Below are 19442 nucleotides of genomic sequence, written 5' to 3'. Positions count from 1 at the left end.
TTGTACCAAAAATATGGACATTAGTAATGATGCCACATGACCAATACACCTCTTTTTCTCATGTGTTTAATATTATCATGGCAACAGGTATTTTACAGTGTGAACTGACGCTGATCTATAGATTCTTAACGAAATTCTTTTTCTGAAGCACCTTTCAAATCATTCAGTCTCTTCAAGAGTTCCACTCATATTGTGGTAATTTTTAACAGTTTTCTTTCTTGAGGGGAAGGGTTGCAATTCTGCAGTTGAATTTTAGTTTAGAACTTTAGTAAACTAAAATTAATAAAATATCAACAGATGGTATTTAACTGTACTAAATAATGTAAGAAATGCTCAATTCAAGTTACAGAAATCCAAAAGCATTTAATAAGAAGGCCACCTCACACACCTTACATTTGCCCTCGTTATACTAAGAAATTATTGCTCATTGAAACTAGTAAAACAGACCCCTCTAACAATACTATTGCTCAGACCTCAGGTTGACTAAGAGGTGACTTCATTTAAAAGTTAATGGATTTCCTTCTTCCTGTCATGCTGGTTTCATTAATTTAGTTAAGTGCACCTAGGGAAAACAAAGTATCTTGGTGTTCATTTATTTTATGGTTATTCCCTGGGGTATTCAAAATTGCTGGTCTCATCTGTAAAGATACTGGTGAAATTACTAATCTATTTCAAATACGTGACAGTAATTTTGAGAAGTAGTTAACAGGCAAGGTTCATGAGCCCTTTTGTTCCTTTCATTCTTTTTTGACCACAATTATGCACTATTTCAGTCCATCTTTAGAGGACTGAAATAATGCACAATTCCACATGCATCATCTTGTAGTCACTGTGCAGATCACTATTTATACCCATAGTAGAAATTTAGAGAAAGAGCAGCATCTTTCTAATATGGAAGTGCTATGGAATATCATTAATTTACATCTTTGTTAACATTTTTTGTTGCTTTTGTTACAAACAGTCCTTAGGTGTATTGTATCTACAACACTAAACAATAAAACATGTACTGATTAATACCTGGAGCTTGACAGTATCGTCTATTTTCTCTGCTGCTGTGCAAAATATGCACACATAACACAGAACTGTACCTTTATAAAGTAAAGAAATTAGGAGGTTTCCAACCTAGAATCGTATCAGTTTTTCTAAGTACCATTTTCAGTGTTTCAAACAAAAAATAAAATTCTGGATTTCAAGATTGTGTCTTTTTAAACAATTCACTTTTTATTAACTACTCCTTTCAAAACAGTATTCTGAACATCTAGAAGAACTTGCCTGCGAAGTATCTATTAATCAATACCAAACAGGGCAAAGGAAAGGTTTAGTAATTACTGTAGGTGGTAAGCAAATTTTACCATAGGTGGAAAACAACTGCCATCTACCATTAAAAAGATTTTTAGGATTTCTGAAACAGTGTACCTGCATAATTAAGAACATTTCTCACAGAAAGATGATTTCCTTTTTTAAAAAGTAAAAGTATAAAACAGCACAAATCACTATCACAAAGAATACATTCCATATTCAACCAGAAAATTACTACCAATTTGAGTTTTAATGACAACTCTCAATTAGAATAATTAACACAATCTAAGCTCTTTCTATTCATAGGGCTCTATTTCCTGCTGACTCGTGCATTCATTAAGTATTTTCACCAGGGAAAAAAACAGGAGCCTGCCATTCCCATACTGACACCCTGGAGTCCCTAGAGCTAAATTAACTTAATCCAAAAGTGCACCCCTCATTTTCCGTATATACTAAATTTTAAAGGCATGAAGCCTGGAACTGCTCAGATTCAAAAAAAAACCAAACCAAACAAGAAATGAACAGCAAACTTCAAAGGGAAGTGAAAAAAGAATAATGTCAGAATAATCCCAAAAAAACTTTCTAATAAATGGTATGTTTACCTATTTCTTTATATCATAGTAAATCATATTGTCAATCATTCCTAAGTTTCTTAACAACATGTATCCTACTCCGATGAACCCACTCATGTTTTTTACATATCAAGTCATTTAGCACAGTTTCTAACCTCAGTCACTCACTGTTTCAGGTATTTGTGTGTGTGTGGTTTCTGTTTAATTTTTTAAACCATGCCTGCTTTTAGACTGTTGGATCTCATTTTGTCAAATACTCAGTGAACCACCACAAAGAAAAATCTGTCTGCTTATTTCCCAGAGAAAAGCCACACACTTTATTTGGAGATCGAGTACATTTGACCTGTAAATGTAGCTTATACACCATGAAATTAAACTCTATATGGAAGGCCACAGACAGTCTTGTATATCACAATTACACCTTAACATACCAATTAAGTGGTATGGTGGCCAGAATATCACTATTAGGTGGTACTCCCTAATAAAATAATGTTACAGAACATATACTATATGTAAATGGAGTCTTCCAGGAAGAATCAGTGTATCTATCCTATTCATCATTTGTCCTATAATGAAACTTTGCTGTTGACCCATCACACATGTCAAAATAAACGGGACTTTGACAGCACAAAAATAGTGCTCAGAGAGGAATTCCAAGGAACCCTTCAAAACTGCAATAACCAGATGGCTTAAGACTAATTAGAGAGCTTGTTCACTGAAGAAGTAGCTAGTATTTTTTGAAGAACTTTATTTCAGCCACAGAAATACAAACATAAAATAGAGTGATGTATAATATTTTTAACTGGTTCGGGAAAAAGAAAACTAACATTTGCCTTAAATAATGTTTTCAAGAAAAATTAGTAAAAGAGTTGTTGAATTCCTTTTACATACACATTACAGGATGATCATTCTTTCTGAAACAGCTAATCACAAATAGGCTTCATAGCAGTATTTTCCAAGGGTCCACAGAGGTTTCCTTGACCTTCAATAACAAATTTGTGCAACAAGGCACACTATCCTCCTTCTGTGAGGACAATTACTCCAATTCTTAACAGAGTCAAAATAGGTAATGCCCACAACCCATCAGTCAGCTATCATGTGAAAACACTGCTGACATGTCTTGTGCATCAACAAATAAAGTATACCTACTTTGAAGGTAGTACTGTACCATAAAAACACTTAAAAGTATTGTTAATCTATGTGAAGATGAGTCAAATTAACAGTCCTGGAAGTGATTATTTTTCAGTTAACAGCTGATTCTTATCATATTTGTAGCAAAAGTCTGTTAAAAATCCATTTTGTAATCAGCATTTTGAACACCCTTTTCTATGACCATATACCTTGATTAGACAAATTGTAACAGAACATGGTGAATAGCTCCTTTTAATGCAAAATTGCTTAGACTAACAGCTGCCATTACTTTATTATCCCAAAACATGTACTTTCCAAAGTATGTCACTGCTTATTTACTACAGGGAAACATAAAAATTGAGATTATGAGATACTTCATGACCTTTCTTGATTATCCAGCTATTATCAGTCTGCTGTAAACCCTAAAACTGGAAAGCCAGCTTCTACATTTTCACACAACAATGCTTTGACCTTAAAGTACAAAGACATAGAGAGCGAACAGAACTGGTAACAGTGAGAACACAAAAACAAACTATGAGAAGCAAAAGTCAGTTTAAGCAATTACAAGGAAGAGATCATCACAAACTTATCCAGACAGTGGTGGCCCACAGCCGACTGGCCAGCTGCTACCAGCACAGAAGGCTGGGAACTTTATTCCTGGCTCCTGTTGCACTGTCGGAAAAGTCACTAGATCTCTTTGCACCTCAGCTTGCCCACTTCGAACCAGAAAAAAAAAATGCTTTCCTTTCCCTAACAAGCGCTGTGAAATCCACAGAGACAACTATCTAAATTGCACATAAAGCCCCAGTCTTGTGCCAATTCTTTTAATTGTTTTAATCTGAAGTACAATTTAAAGTCCACTCTAGTACCAAGAACGTGTTAAAAAAACGGTAATCCAAAAATGTCATATTTTGCTGCATACACTTGCTGTCAAGCATACCAAGCTAGAAATAACTACCATGCAAACTAAATAATGCATCTTTGAAGCCCTACATCAGTTCAGAAATTAGTATCTACTTCATGCATTTATTTCAGATTCACTGAAGAAATGAAGTTGCCTAGGACTCCTAAAATCACAGAGCTGAGTCTTCCACCCTTCAAAGCCAATAGGACTAAATCCACTAATATCAAGTAAGTACACAGACAGTAAATAGCTATTAAGTTGTGGTTTTTATTTCTAGCAGACATGCATCTGCTTGAGGGAAAAGACAAGAACGAAGTTGCTTTTGTAACTACTTACAATCTCTGCTCTTACAATAGTCAAGGTCTGTGCAACAGTACCAAAAACTTGAATTTCCTGGTAGCTGTGAACCCAAGTAGAAGTGGGAAGACAAAAGAAAGATCACATCCAGAAATCTTAAGTTCTAAGGAAATCTTTATTTTAAAATAAAATAAATAAGAACACTCATAATCTATACCTTGGTGCCAAAACTGAATAAATCATAAGACTCTGCATTTTCAGATATATACATGCTAACAAAAGAATTAAAACAAAACATTAATATTTCAAGGTTAAAGTGACAAATGACAGAACATGACAAATTTTAAATTTTGTTTCTGCTTCTGTTTTACTAAGAAATAATCATGTAACTTCAGTGGAACATGTAAAATAAAAACAACACAAATGCTCCCTGAGCAGTTTAAAATGGCGTAAGCCAAGACTCAGTTGAAAGAGCCAGTCCTGCCCTCCTCCAGTGGATCAAGGCACTGATCCAGCTAAATACTAACCCAGCAAAAGGAAAACCAGTGGTTACCCTTCAACCGGACAGGCGCTGCTCTTTACTTGCAGCTGCACAAACACTTGTGTAAGTACAAAGGGGAAGGAGAACACAATGGTGGAAACCATTGACTGGGGAGAGCTATGCAGTTACTCTCTGTAGGTTTTCAAAGGCTCATGGCGCTACAGTGCTGGGGTGTGGTTTCACATTAATACAAATTTAATCTTAAAAAGAAAAAAACACACTCTGCTACAGAAAGGAAGAATCTCCTTCCCCTAAAGTTCCCTGCTGTGTAGTGTCAATGTCTGCCCCAAAATGCTAACAAACTATTAGTTTTCTGTAAGATCTGCACACTGTTCCAAACTGACTCTGACTGCTCCATGGTTAGATTCAAGACACAGAAGGAGCAGGTGGAAGGGGTGAAATCTTTAGGATCATACCACATTCAGATCACACTAAGAATGGCAGGAAACCACACCCTCATCTTAAACTAGCCGGTTCCAAACACCGCAAGTCATGTGATCTTAAAAAGACGTTGCATCTTCAGACCCTTTCTTTCCCACGGGACATTATTTTTTATCAGGCATCCGTCACCTTCCAGGGTCTGGATACATGAAGTTGCAAGGACTATCTCTGCAGATTATTCTTTTAATATATTTCTTCTGCAACTGCACAAGTGTAGGCAACAAAATCATACATGCATGCATAACATACCCACATATGTACATATAAAGTTAAGTTTTTCAAAAGCGTTTAAACTTCAAAGACCCAACATAGGTACTGAATTCCAGCGTCACCTTGATTTGCTTCCTCTGTGCTAAGCATGGATTTATGAGCCTATTTGCAGGCAGCTGATTCAGCAAAGCTTGACAAATTTCAATACATGCAGAGCTAGTAGTGCCACAGATTACAGTTTATATTGTTAAATCTAGACTCTCTCTCCCCCCTTCACCAAACTTTAATCATTCAAGCTGAAACACACAGGTATGCAGGTTTTTATTCTTTGGATATCTTAAGTAAAACGGAACAGCCCTTTCCACCAGTAAATTTCAGAACTGATTTTTTTTTCTGATCCGACACCCAAACCCTGTTCTTACACTGCTAATAAATTCAAGCCCCCTACTCCTCAAACAAGGGCTTCAAATGTCTGAGACATGCCATTTGTTGTCATTAGGCTGAACCACACAAGACCAAGTTAAGGGCCTTTAGAAAAACCTCTGTTTTCACATGCTCTGTCAGGGCTCATTAGCGTTTGGCAGATGACTACTTTCAGGAGTTCATCCGCGCCAGCAGCGCAAGAGCTTTTCCCACCGATCGGGCCACCGGCCACAGGGCGGGAGACGAGGCCGGACCCACACTCCTCCGTTCGGGAGCTGCGCCCTCCCCGCTCCGGGCCGAGGGGGGGGCGCCAGGCTCTGCCCCGCCGCCAGCGGCCTTTGCCCCAGAGAGGCGAGCAGCTCCGGGGAAGGCACGGTAGGGAGCAGCGGCCAAAGGCAGAGGGAGAGGACAGCAGCTCAACATGCGTGCGCAACAGCCCGTGTCCACAGCCGCGTCTTTTCTCGTTTTTTGTTGATAGCACGCACAGAAAAATACTTCCGACAAGTGTCCCGAGTGCTCCGGAGTGGTCGGCACCTGCTCATTTAAAGCGAGTATCTAAAAGTAAAGTCTCCAAAGCCACCTCTACCCCACCGGCGTCTTTCCGATTCATCTGCCCCTTGCGCGACAGCAACGAAAATTACAAAATTATCTTTTCGCCTCCCGCGGGATCCCGAAAACCCTTTTCCCTGCCGCCGCTCCCTGCCCAGCTGCCGAAAGGCGGTGGAGAGGCAGACACCGCCCGGCAGCCGCACCGCACGGCGCGGAGCCGGCCCTGGGGACTCTCCCGTAGCGCATCCCGCAGCCCCGCCGGCCGCCCTTACCTTGATGCCCTGCTGCTGGGTGGTGAGGGTCAGCTTGGACTCGTCCAGGAGCAAAACTTCGCAGTAAAATTCCTCCGGGACCGCGCAGAAACAGCCCATGCCTGCTGCGATGGCCGAGGACGGGGCGGGGAGGTGGCAAAAGCCCCGAGCGGCAGCGGAGAGGGGCTGAGGCACAGCCGGAGCTGGGCCGCGCCCGGCCCCGCGCCCGGCTCCGCGCCCGGCTCCGCGCCCGGCTCCGCGCCCCGCCGCAGCGGCTGGAGACCGGCGGCTGCTAGGGCGCAACGCCCAGCCCCACGGGGCGGCCCTCCGCCGCCGCCATCCCGCGGAAGAGCCTGGACGGGGGGTGCCGAACGCTCCCTGTGGGAAAGGGGAAGAAAAAAGTCCGGCGGCTTTTTAGGAAGGAGTCCAGGGCGCAGCCCTCGCCCGCGGCTGGCTGTCACGCAGGTTCCCCCGCCGCTGCCGCCCCGGGGAGGTACCGAGCCGCCTACCCACACCGTCCCCCGCCCCGTCCGCGCACGTTTCCGCGCCTCCTCTTTGTGTGAAGGAGCGGGCGCCGAGCGAGCACTCGCCGCCGCCGCCGCCGCCGGGGTGTGGGGTGTGTCCCCCCCGCCCGGCGAGCGCGTTACCTCCCGCCGCGGACCCTGCTAGCGGAGCGGGGCGGCGGCAGTGGCCGGTGGGCGCTGCGCTGGCGTCCCCGGGCTGCCCGCAGCCATGTAGGAAGGGCGCCAGCAGCCGCTCGCCTCCTCCCCCGGCGGAGGCGGAGGGACGCGCCGCCGGCCGCGACCCAGCCGCCGGGCAGCCGCCGGCCGCCTCCTGCCGTCCGCCGCCCGCCGCGCAGGGCTCCCCCCGGGCGGGCGGCGGCGCAGCGGGGCGACTTTGAGACGGAGGCCGGCAGACGGCACCTGCCAGGCCGAGGAGCCGCCGCCGCCCCTGGGCTTGGCTGCTCCGCTGCTGCCCGCCCGGCAGCGGCACCGGCGCAGCCCGCGGACCGGACCGCGGCACTGCGCCGCTTCCCACGGTACCGCACCGGCACCCTAGGTCCGGAGCCGGACGCTCGCTGCCCTCTCCCGGGGCCCAGCTGTGCCGGTTGCGGACGGTGGGACGGGGCGATGGTCCCGGCCGCGGCGCTGGCCTGGCCCGACCCGGCCCCCTCGGGCTGTCCCCGCCCGTCCTGCCAGCGCTGCCCCTCCCGGCGGCGCCGCTGGCGCTGCTGGGCCGCGCCGCCCCGAGGAGCGGCGGCCGGGCGGCGGGGCTCCCCGCGGGGCCTGCGGCCGGGGAGCGAGTTTTGCCCCCGTACTTCGCGGGGAAGGACTTCAGGTGGCACGGGTGAGGGGCCCGGGAGAGGCTGACTTTAAAAGCAGCCTTGGCAAGAAACGTTTTCTCCCGCATGCTCTTAAATACCGAGCTTGCTACAGGTACAGCTAATTTCAAAACCGACAGCCTTGTAGTAGTATTAAAAACGCAAACAAAAAGAACTCCACGAACAAAAGATAGTATATAAAAGAACTTGCCTTTGCAGCTGCTCTCTATAGTTTCTGGAGCACACACCAGTCCACCTCTGTGTTTTAATTGCTGCACACATCGATATTCTATGATTTTTACCCCTCGGGCAGAAAGTTAAGCCTTGACCCCATAAGCCTGTGCATTTGCGTAAATTGGCATGCATGAGTCGTCCTATTGAAGATCATATAAAGTTTGCCTATGCAAATTTTAGAATATGCATAAATGTTTTGCTTATGATGGTTAACTTGCTCACATTGCACAAGAGAAGGGCACAAGGAGATTTCTCATTTGACCAACCCTACTGGATAGTGGCACAAAGAACAACTGATACACTTGCATTTAAAGCTCTGCCCTAAGTAAAACCATGCTGCTACGGGAAGTATCACTTCCATTTTCTTGTTTGGTGCAAGTAGTGTTTAAACTTGGGCAGTGGAGTGTTGGGATTTCTGTATCTATCCGCAGAAATGGTGTTCCGTGAACACCATGAAGATAAGGATTAAATGCATATGTTCATAAAAATACAGCCTTTTGAACAACTTAGAATATGAAGTCTTGCAAAAGCTTGAAAATTTTTTTGATTCCTGACCTTGCTGGTTGGGCAATATATACCTGATGAGAATGTCATCTAGTCAGCACAAGAAATTTACATAAATTTATTCCTGGTTTTCTACACACATTTTTCAAACATCGTTCTTGAATCCTTCTGACAGCAAATGGTTTTCTAGAGAACAGATGGTTCCTTTTTCCCTCTTTAGTCTGTTTAGATCCATATATCATGCACATCATGACACAAATTACTCCCTAAGTCAGTTAAAGTCATTATATATGTATAAATCACTGATTAATTGAGAGGGAGGGCTCCGTGAACTCAAAACCTGTTTTAAAACCCTTAATTATAATTTTTAAATGGCTCATATAGCTACATCACAATCCCACAGCTGAGCAGTTTAAATCAAAACTAGTCTTGATTATAAGTCCAAGCGAACTACTTCATGTCTACTGCTTTTGAAGATCTGTTTCACCCTACCGCACATTAGCTGATTGGGCCACAGGGAATATATAAACTATTCATTCGCATTCAGCTGATGCCAGTGTTTGGAGCACAGAGCCATTAACACATGAACTTATCTCCTAACAAGCTACTGCCAATAGCTAGCCACTGATTCAGCAGCTGTACCAGAACCTATTATTTGAGGTGAAAACCTGGAAGGGGTCCTGGTCTGAAGTGAGAAAATTAGCCAGGGGAGCAGAGGAAGAGGGGGTGAGATCTCTACTAGGAACCAGTATGAGTCCTGAGGAGCTCAGGAAAGAAAAACAACTGTTACCTATGGGGTAAAAAACATAGGACCCAAACTTTTCTTGCAGCTCCATACTACATAAGCCCTTCCTCAGTATTTCAAGTATCAGGCCAACTTGTGAGAAACGTAAGATAGTCATATATTTTCCATATCCATTAGGAAATTGAGCTCCTTTTTACTTCTCTCTGTAATAAAAAAACACAGGTCAAGCACAGCAAGGGAAAACTTGCTGACATAAACTCTCATCACACAAACACTTATGGACATGTTTAACTCAGGCATGTAACTACAGGACCAGAGCATAAAGGCATTTTTGGCCTTTGCCTGTTTGATGAGTTATCCAGTGCAATTCACTGCAGCCACTATGATTCAGTAGACGTTCATTAAAATGATCAGTTTTACCTCTAATCAAGTATTTTCAATGAGGTTATATAAATAAGACACTGAGCACCATAAGGACTTCTACAATGACTTATATCCATATTCTAACATGTTGGAAAGGAGATTAACTGCCCAAAGAGAACAGGTTAGCTTATCTGGTTTCTCACTAATTTTTACACCGTTTTGCTCACAAACATTTGCTGCCAGTAGATGCACGTGTAGTAAGAGGCATGATGACCTCTTTCAGCCATTATCACTATCACTACCTATCACTGTTCTTTACCATTCTGTAGAAATGCAATTCCTATAAATTATCCATGTGGGCTTCCAGGGAACAACTGAAAATTTAAAGCAAGCCACAGAGCAACCTTTTAATCTTCCTTCTCATGTAAAGACAAGTCTCCTGGACTCCCTGCTCACAGTGAGCAGGGAAAAGCACTAATGCAAGAAGTTTAAAATGAAAACAAAAAGCAGCACCACATACTCTTTGAGCTAAATGTACAATCCTGAATACATCTTCCATTAAAGATAAAATTCCTGCTGAGACTACTGTTCAACAGTTATTGTACAGTAGGATCCGGGGTGTTTACAGGAAAAATAACATACAACCCCTGCAGCAGCTCTGCTGTGCTCTGGTTCAACACGTGCCCACCCGCCCATACATCACTGCCCCCAGATGTCTGCAGTCCTTAAAGAGAGGTCCTCCAGATGTTCAACATGCTATTTGGCCTCTTCTACCCAAAAAGAGTACTAAAGCAGGTAATGGAACAAGAATCATTTCCACATAGCATTTTACAGAAGTCAGAAGCTGAAGTTTGAGTGTGCATGAATTGACATTTCTCACTTCATTAATGAAGGTTTTATTTAAAACACACTTCTGGGTGCCATGATCTAATGATTTCTTGGGACTCTGTGTTACTACTACTCATCACACACATATGCATCCACTGCATAGTAACAATCCATGGTCAAAAACGTTGTGAAATATTGACCAGTTTTGTATTTCCTTCAAAAATGTAGTGACTTGGCATTATACTGTACGCAATACACTTAGCCTCTAAAGTAAGACATGCCAACCAAGGTCACTTAAATATGAGAAATGTTAAATTCATGCCTATATTCAGATCTATAATGCAGTGGTAACAAACCCCACCCCCCACCCCCCACCCCAAAAAAAAAAAAAAACCCCACACAAAAAAACCCAAAACCCCCACAACTTAAAAGGCCCCAAAGTACACTTGAACAGCTGATTTAATTTATTAGTACTTCTATAACAATAAACATCTTGAGGACCTCTGCACTGGCATGGCACTGAGTAAAAGTCTATTGTTCTTTTTGTTTGCTTGTTTAGCAAACAAGACCCTGGAAGATTGCATCACTGCAAACACATGAATAAGGAAATCATAAGCATCTCTCACTTTCTGATTCTTTAATAAAGAAAACATGACATCAGATATACTCCCTCCACCCAAAAATATAAAATAAATCTTTCAGAATATTTATTGTAAACTATAGAGCTAAAATTAGGAAGTGCAAAACCTGTATACTTCTATCAAAGCAAGAAAAATTTCTGTCTTTAGCTACTGTTTATTGAACCTAATTTTGTGTGTGATGTGGTTTTACAAAGTCTCTGTCAAGATTTTGACAAGTTGCCCCTATGCAAAGAAGAACCAGATGATCCTGTTTTATTTTGCTTATGCTCAGCTTCCTTGGCAGAACTTAAATATGTTTTAAAAGTAAAGATAATTGGGTGGCAAGATGTAACAACCTAATTTACCAACAGAAAAAAACCCAGCACATTCTCTTCAGGACTTTAAGTCATGCTCTGACAATTTAGATCACTACCTTGTCAGAGAAAAAGAGAGGCTGTGAAGATCTGTGGACATTTAGGAGGTGAGCTTCCAGTGTTGAAAAGCATCCCTTTTTCAAAGAATACTACCTAATGGATAAACTGTCACCTTTCTTAGTAAAGCAGGACTGAGTAGACCCATGCTCAATCACAGAAAAGATTATTGTCTCCAGACTGCAGCACTCTTTCCCACCACTTTAGGGAACTCCAGAAAGATGTCTTTGGGATAAGACAACGAGCAATGATGTGCCAAAACTCTCATGCCCACGGAGCTGGTGCTATGCCTGTTCCAAGATATACTAGATATACTCTGATATTCTTGTAAAAGGCAGTTGTTCTGAATACACTTAGTGAAGCATCTTTTATCCCAAAGATGGGCTGGTTGTGCTGACTGCCAGGTTACAAGGGACTCAGATAATCAGGCACTCTGCTGTTGTTTGAGCCCCATGCTGTTCAAAGACAAGAGAAACCATGTTTGTCTGTAACTATCATCTCTTTTTTTCCTCTCCCCGACTCTCTGAATGCAAGTTTTGTGGGCTGTCATTGCCAAGAGATCCTCAGTTCTGCTTTCCAGATGGTCATTGCCATCCACACCATGGAAATGAACCCAGGGACACACTAAACCCAAGCAATGACTTAGGCAAGCCAAACACAGGCTGAGAGGATTCCCCTAGCCAGAACTCCAAGCCAGTTCAGGGAGGCAACCAGTCAAGACCTGGTTAAAGTGACACAGATGCCAATTAAGATAAACATAACACAGTGTTTATGTAGACAAGCCAACAGTAGGAAGCTCTGACAGAGCAAACTACTGACTACTATTGTGAAGCTTATTAAACTTATTGCTGTGTACCTTAATTTTAAAAGTAATGTCCTCTTTTTTTTTTCTTCTTCTTTTTTTTTTTTTAATATAGATATTAGATCTTTATTCTGTTTGTCCTCTCCGGTCTGGATATTACAGCCACATTCATGATTGAAATCTTCGATGCTAACCTTAAACATAGTTTCTAAATCAGAGCTATCTTTCTCATATAGCTAACTCGATTTCTAATATTGTGAGATCTATACTAAAATAATGTCAACTGTAGTATGCATCAAGATTTCAAGTTTTGGATAATCTGAAAATCTAGAGATTTTCTAATACATTTTGTATGAAGGATTGCCCTTTCTGGAAAAGTAGTCCTCTTTAGCTGTAGCTTGAATGCAGAAAATACAGTCATTTTCTGGAGAACGTCACCTATCATGAGCTATGATGAGATGAGATGAGATGAGATAGTGATGGGGTGCTGTAGGTAATCAGGAGAAACATGTCCTTTCTTCAGTGACTACACTTACCTATGTTGATTTCATAAGCAAAAGGATTTCAGCAGCTCCCTGCCAATGATCAAGGAAATAACCAGTTTGTCATATATCTTGTAGATTCAGACACTTATAGATGAAAATACAGACTGAAGCATTTTACAGTGTAGCCTGCTGTGACTTCCTTCCAAGTTTGCTTTCTGTACTCAGAGGATGGGAAGGATTCCTTCAAGCTCCTACACCAAGTCATTGAATCTGAGTGATGCTGAGCCTGCAGATGGATTGTTCAAAGTCAGACCAGATCAGTAAACTGTCTAATTGACTTCCTGTTTATCACATCCCCTTGAACATGGGGAACATTTCTTGCTGAAGAGCCTGGGACTCACTCTGATAAAGCATATTTTCTGGAATTATCAAGTCAGGCTGAACAACAGGAAGATCTGGAAAGTTTGCCTCTTTCCTGGGAGTTTGTAAGTGTGGTTACACCTGACTGACATGTTTGTGTGTGCATCATTTGACAGACTTTGATTCTTTCCTTAAAACATTTTAAAAAAAAAAAATGTAAATGAGAACTGCATGGAACAGGAAGTCTCTTAATAAACCAAAGAAATTAAAGAACGAAGTTTACCTTCAGAAAAAAACAATCTCAGACCCAAAAGTTATTTAAGAAACCAGATGAGTTAAATAAGGCATTCACAGCATTTTTGAAGTCCTGATACTGCTACATTTCATATTGTCATAGTGTAAGTTTGAAACAGCCTTTAAGAGTATTGCAAAACTTACTGTTCCTCATAATTCTGTATGTCTAACAGAACATAATTCTGTATGGCTAACAGTCTAACTTCTTGCCACCCCACTTTTGAGTTTAAGATAACAGATCAGGGTCACGGTAGCAGCTGGCTGAAAAAAACCTCCATTTCCAGCACAGGGGAGGAGATAGGAAAATACAAGGAAAGGGCAAGAGAAGGGAGAGGAGGAGAAAGAAAACTAATCTGTTTGTTGCTGGGATAACAAGAACTGCAAAGTAAGTATACAATACAGAGGAAAGCTAGGAAAACAAAAGAAACGGTGAGAGGCACATCAGAGAAGAGAAAAACAAAATGGAAAAAAGTGGAGGAAAAAAGCATATAAACTGAAAAACAGAAAGAGGATGAACATGTAGTAAAAATTCTCTAAGATGGAGATGCTTCTGTGGGAATTGGGCCTGCCAAACAGGGACAGAATCATAGAATCAGACTCGGTCATGAAATTGTAAACAGCTTTGATGGAACTGAAGTGCAAATGCTGCTTGCAGAGGTCTTATCCTCCAATGTAACATTTTGCCTTGAAGGCAAATGGAGTGTGGTCTAAAAGCCATGGGTGTTACTCCCCATTAGCTGCTTCAGCCACCTTCGTGTACTCCTCACAGTCCCAAATTGTTCTCCTCACCTGGCTTCTTACTTTGCTACATGGTGTAACACATTTTTTAAACGTGCTTCTGGTGTTTAAGGCAGGGAGTTAACAATGTGTCTCAATGTAACTCCTCCTAACCACATGGATTAAACAGCACAGCATACACTAGTTGCTCACATAAAGTCTTTTTGACACTTAACAAAATTGGTTGGATTTTTTGCAAATGAATGTATAAAATGAAGCAACTGCTGATGAAGCAAAATTTGTTTCTATACCTTGAAAAGAAATATTGATTTTGTCACAGTCTTGAAGAACAATGCATCCTACCTTAGATGTTGGTAGACGATCCTGAATAACTCAATGTTAAAGTGTACACCTCTGTGCATAGCACACTATATATATGATATACAAATTGACCACAGTGTGGACATTCATATATTTTATGGGACACAAAAGTGGGAATGTTCCTCAGCTAACACAACAGGTATTGCTATTCTAATATATGCATGTTTTCAAACCCACCACATTACAGAATAGCACAGGTTGCGGGGGATTGATACAGCAGTTCTTCAAGGATGTAAGAGCTCTGTCCACAGCATCTGTGAAGAGAAGATTAATTAGATTAAGCCATTCCTTCCCTGCTAATACTTCTACAGAAAAGATTATTCTTTACTACCTGATAGTCTTCCATATTCATAATATCAAGTTCACTGACAATTTGCCGTTGCTGCTAGTACTGAATGATTGTAATGAATTCTTAATTTGCTTGTGCATGCATTTTATATCATGTTAGTGCTGCTTTGATAGGGTCTGAATTCCTAGCATCTTACTTCATTGCCAGAACAGCATACCTGAAATACTATTTTGAATGGTTGCTTATTTATACCTTAGAGTCTGTTAACCCAACTGACGCTTACAGCCAAGTTCTACATCATTCCTTGCATATTTATAGACACGTGTTTGCACAGATTATGATGTTGCTAAGTTTACAAATTAAAATTTAAGCCTAATTATGTTGTACTCCTCTTTGCTTCTGTCTGTATGATCAAAAATTAATTAATAGGTTATTTAAAACAATGTAAAGGTCTTTTATTTATACTGTTTCTTTATAGAGGTGTAAAGTAAACCAAGAAGTCAATACTGCAACCAATGCTTCAGGTTTTTTGTAAAAGGTGTAAGGAGTGGCAGAGAGATCGTTGAAGCAATTCTGACCTTTTCAAAATAATAATTGGGTCTTCTAGTGTGATTGCTTCATCTACTATTTCTAAGCTTTGAAAGAAAGTATGACACTACTCAGCTTGGTATGAGCATAAAGTTTCAGGATCAAGATCCAGTTTCAGGAGTAAATTTTAAAAGCTCACCCACTTCTTATTCCTTCTTGTGTAATCCTTCTGGCCTTGGAGCAACCAAGTCTAGAATACTGTTGAGCAGAACTTGTACTGGGTGCAGCTGCCCAGATGCTGTCAGGGACAGCTGCAGGGGTGACCTCTGTGACAAGAGAATGAGTTTGCCACACACACAGACAGTTCCAGCTGGCTCAAATGGACCCACCGCAGGACATAGCTGAGCCCCTCAGCCAAGAGGGTAGTGACTCCATAATAACATATTTAAGAAAGGGAAAAATTGCTTCACAGGAGCTGTGAGGGAGGACCGAGAAGAATCTGAGAAACAGCCCTGCAGATGCCAAGGTCAGTGAGAAAACAAGGGGCAGATCTGCTCCATGTGCTGCAGCAGAGATTCTCCTGCAGCCTGTGAAGACCAAGGTGGAGCAAGTTGTTCCCCTGCAGCCCATGAAGAACCATGGTGAAGCAGATACCAACACTGTAGCACATGGAGGACTCTACGCTGAAGCAGGTGGTGATTCACTGAAGGAAGATTCAGCCCATGGACAGCCCACTCCAGAGGAGCTGTGGCCCATGGAGAGGAGCCCATACAGGAGCAGGTTTTCTGACAGGACCTGTGACCTTGTGGGGAACCCACACAGGAGCAGTCACACAGGAGCAGTCAGTTCCTGAAGGACTGCACCATGTGGAGAGGATATATGAAGAAGAACTGCAGTCCATGTGAGGGACCCTACGCTGGGGAAGGGGAAAAGTGTGAGGAGGAAGGAGCAGCAGAGAGGAACTGTTATGGACTGACTCCCGCCCCCTTCCTCATCCCTCTGCCCTGCTGGTGGCTGGGGAGAGAAGAAGGTAGAAATGTTCAGAGTGAAGGAGTGGATTTGAGCCTGGGAAGAGGGGGCAGAGATCTTTTAGGATTTGTCTTTGTTTCTCACCATCCTACTCTATTTCTAACTGTCAGTGAATTGAATTAATTTTCCTCAAGTCAAGTCTCTTTTGCCCATGACAGTAATTGATAAACGAGCTCCCTGTTCTCATCTTGACCTATGAGCTTTTCGTTGTATTTTCTGCCCTTGTCCAGTTAAGGACTGTGAGTGAGAGCAGCTGGGTGGTTATCTGACACTCAGTTAAGGTTGACAGACCACAGAACTTAATGATAATTCAGCTGTTGTGAAAGTGAAACTTTAGGATCATAGTATCAGAAGATAAGCTTGGAAGGGATCTCAGGACGTTTCTAGGTCAAACTTCTGCTCAAAGCACAAGCAGCTATGAAGCCAGACAAGGTTGCCTCAGGACACTATTCAGTCTGATTTTTAAACCCTCAAAGGATGGAGATTATACATCTTTATACTCCCACACAAGTAAATGAGAGCCATCAAGCAGAATATCTTTAGCATACATATAAACAAGCACAAGACAGCCACCAAATCAGGCATGAATTAATTTGCATGAGTGTTTGAACATAACAGGGTTCTCCAACCACAGAGCATTCACTTCATGAATTTCTTCAACACAGGTATGCCTGATGCCCTTTAGACAAGCCTCATACAAGATTAATAATTTGGCCATGATCACAAAGAAAACTCAGTAACAGTGTGAGCTTTAATTTTGTCTTCTATGAGAGCATGAGCTTTAAGTTCATGGAGAAAATCCAAGCAACTGAACAGCTGCTGGGTTTTGAGATTATTCAAACACCTACTGAGTTAGCCACAATCTGCACAGCATTTGTGTGATTATTCCATATATTTCTTCATAGGCAGACACATACCTGGTAAAAGAATATTGAGAAGTTATTCAGTTGTAATGTAGTTATTAACCTTGTCAAGAGTTTGCTGGCCAGTCAAGATCTCCAGCTTGTTGGGAATAACACTTAGAAAAGTTTCTCGATATAAGATTTTTCCAGGATTTCCTTCCATGGTATCAGCTTGCTCAGAACAGCTTGCTTTAATGAAGATTGATTTTGGTTTTCCTCTTCATCAAGGGCTGGATGCTTTGGCAGGACCACTACCATCTAGAGGAGAGCTAGCCAGAAGACATTATCCTTGAAGCCAGATGAATACCATGATCCATCCTGTGAAGTTTGGTTTTAAATAAATCAATAGCCACTCATCAGGTCCAAGCATAATGAGATCAGGGTTTAAACTCATGGTCAGAGAAGCTGATGGTTCTTTATTTGTGCTATTGGATCATAACATTTAAAGCCATTTCTAATGCCTGCAGCTGATTTTGCACGAGCTCCTGTTATACATTCTGGTATTTCATTACTCAGTCCTCTGAAGGGCAGCATGTGTTCAATACCTTACTGCAGTTAGGACAGTAGTTATTCACTTTGCAGAGTATATGTTATAACAGTGTCAGCAGCAGAACAGTGGATTAGGAACCATAGTGATTTCTATTCCTACATTTCTCCCTCTTAGCAAGGAAGGTTCAGTGAAAGTGTGGTTTGCTAACTATGCCACCTTAGGGCAGGACTTACTGTTCCAGGTCACTCTCCCATACATTGCTTTATCTGAACTGGGTGCATAAAAATTATTTGCAAATAATATGATTTCTAAATGAAAGATGTTCTTTCTTAGTAGTTTCCTGGAGCTATACATTCAACAGCAGCCTAAAAAAAAAGAATCATGAGGCTTGATTTTTCATATGCCATTTGGAAAAGAGACTCTTCTTTTTCCATTGTGCTGTTAATCAGCTGACAGAAAAGATCCTAGGAGAAACAAGGTGCCTCTTGGACTTCTTCCCTCTCCAGCAACTTTGTGAATGGTTAGAAGAGTGATTAACTGACTGATTTACATGGCAAAGTCCCTGAGCTATGGCCCATAAAAACACTTGTTTTCTTCACAGGATGAGTTTCCCACCAGACCATTTTCTCCTGACATCAGTTACCATTGCCTCTAGAACCAGCATATGCTGCACACTAACTTGCCTTCAAGTTTCTTTTTCCTTAAATATCCATTATTTCCCATTATAATAATAAATTGAAGGAGATCAATTTCTGATCCTTTGTGATAGGAAACTCTAACATCTGTTTACAACAATAACAAACATTAATAAAAAAAATCATTAAGGGAATATAAAACATAAAATTTCGTATTTCAAAGCGCTTTGAAAACATACAAATAACTGATTTATCCACACAAAGAGGAACAAGTAAGGTGGATGAAGGTCACTATGATTTTTTCTGTAACCAAGCAAGCTGAGATATAGACAGTAATTTCACCAGGGAGTTATGCTGAGTCAGTGGAAGAATAGGAATTGCATCTCAAATGCCTCTTATGTGTAAACAAGTTGGTTGTTGCCTTTTGACATGCCATTTCTCGTCATCTCCTCAAAAAAATGCCTATGATTAAAATATTAGTGAGCATGGTAACTCAAGACTCCTGAAGAGAGTGTGTCATGTTAACAGGTGCAGAATGTTAGAAGGACATAAATAGATTAAACCATGTTTTTAAAAAAGGCAGCTTTCAAATCTCAGATTATCAAAACCAGAGACAGTTAAAGCCCAGTATGCTGAAATTCAGTCTTAATGTTTGTTGTTCCATTATTTTTAGTTTTACTTTGATTTTTATGTAGTGAAAAAAATCTTATGTATACCCTATGATAATATTTAGATTCCTAGGCCCACAGAGATAATATCAGTGGGATTTTTTCCCTGAGGAGAGCATGTTTATAGATCTGGAATTCAGCCTGAATTTTGTTTCCTTCAACATGGAAGAACTAGTAGGGTGATTGTGTGTGAACCAA

General features: G+C 41.7%; 1 protein-coding gene across 4 annotated transcripts in view; it reads right to left on the bottom strand.

Annotated features, from left to right (window-relative positions):
• The window catches only part of EPB41L4A (erythrocyte membrane protein band 4.1 like 4A), a 155641-nt gene extending 147915 nt beyond the window's left edge, over positions 1-7726 (bottom strand). For 2 of the 4 annotated variants that reach the window (XM_074931968.1, XM_074931969.1), the window contains exon 1: positions 6640-7198. In XM_074931968.1, coding sequence (XP_074788069.1) covers positions 6640-6738 — 99 coding nt within the window. In that variant the 5' untranslated portion in view covers positions 6739-7198. Of the gene's footprint in view, positions 1-6639; positions 7199-7265; positions 7443-7666 lie in introns of those variants that run through there. The other 2 variants (XM_074931967.1, XM_074931966.1) reach the window with 2 other exon arrangements.
• Between the last annotated feature and the right edge of the window lie 11716 nt (positions 7727-19442).

The sequence above is a fragment of the Athene noctua genome, chromosome Z (genome assembly GCF_965140245.1).
Source record: "Athene noctua chromosome Z, bAthNoc1.hap1.1, whole genome shotgun sequence".
NCBI lineage: Eukaryota > Metazoa > Chordata > Aves > Strigiformes > Strigidae > Athene > Athene noctua.
Note: the sequence above shows the minus strand (reverse complement) of the source record. Positions and strands in the feature narration are given on the sequence as shown.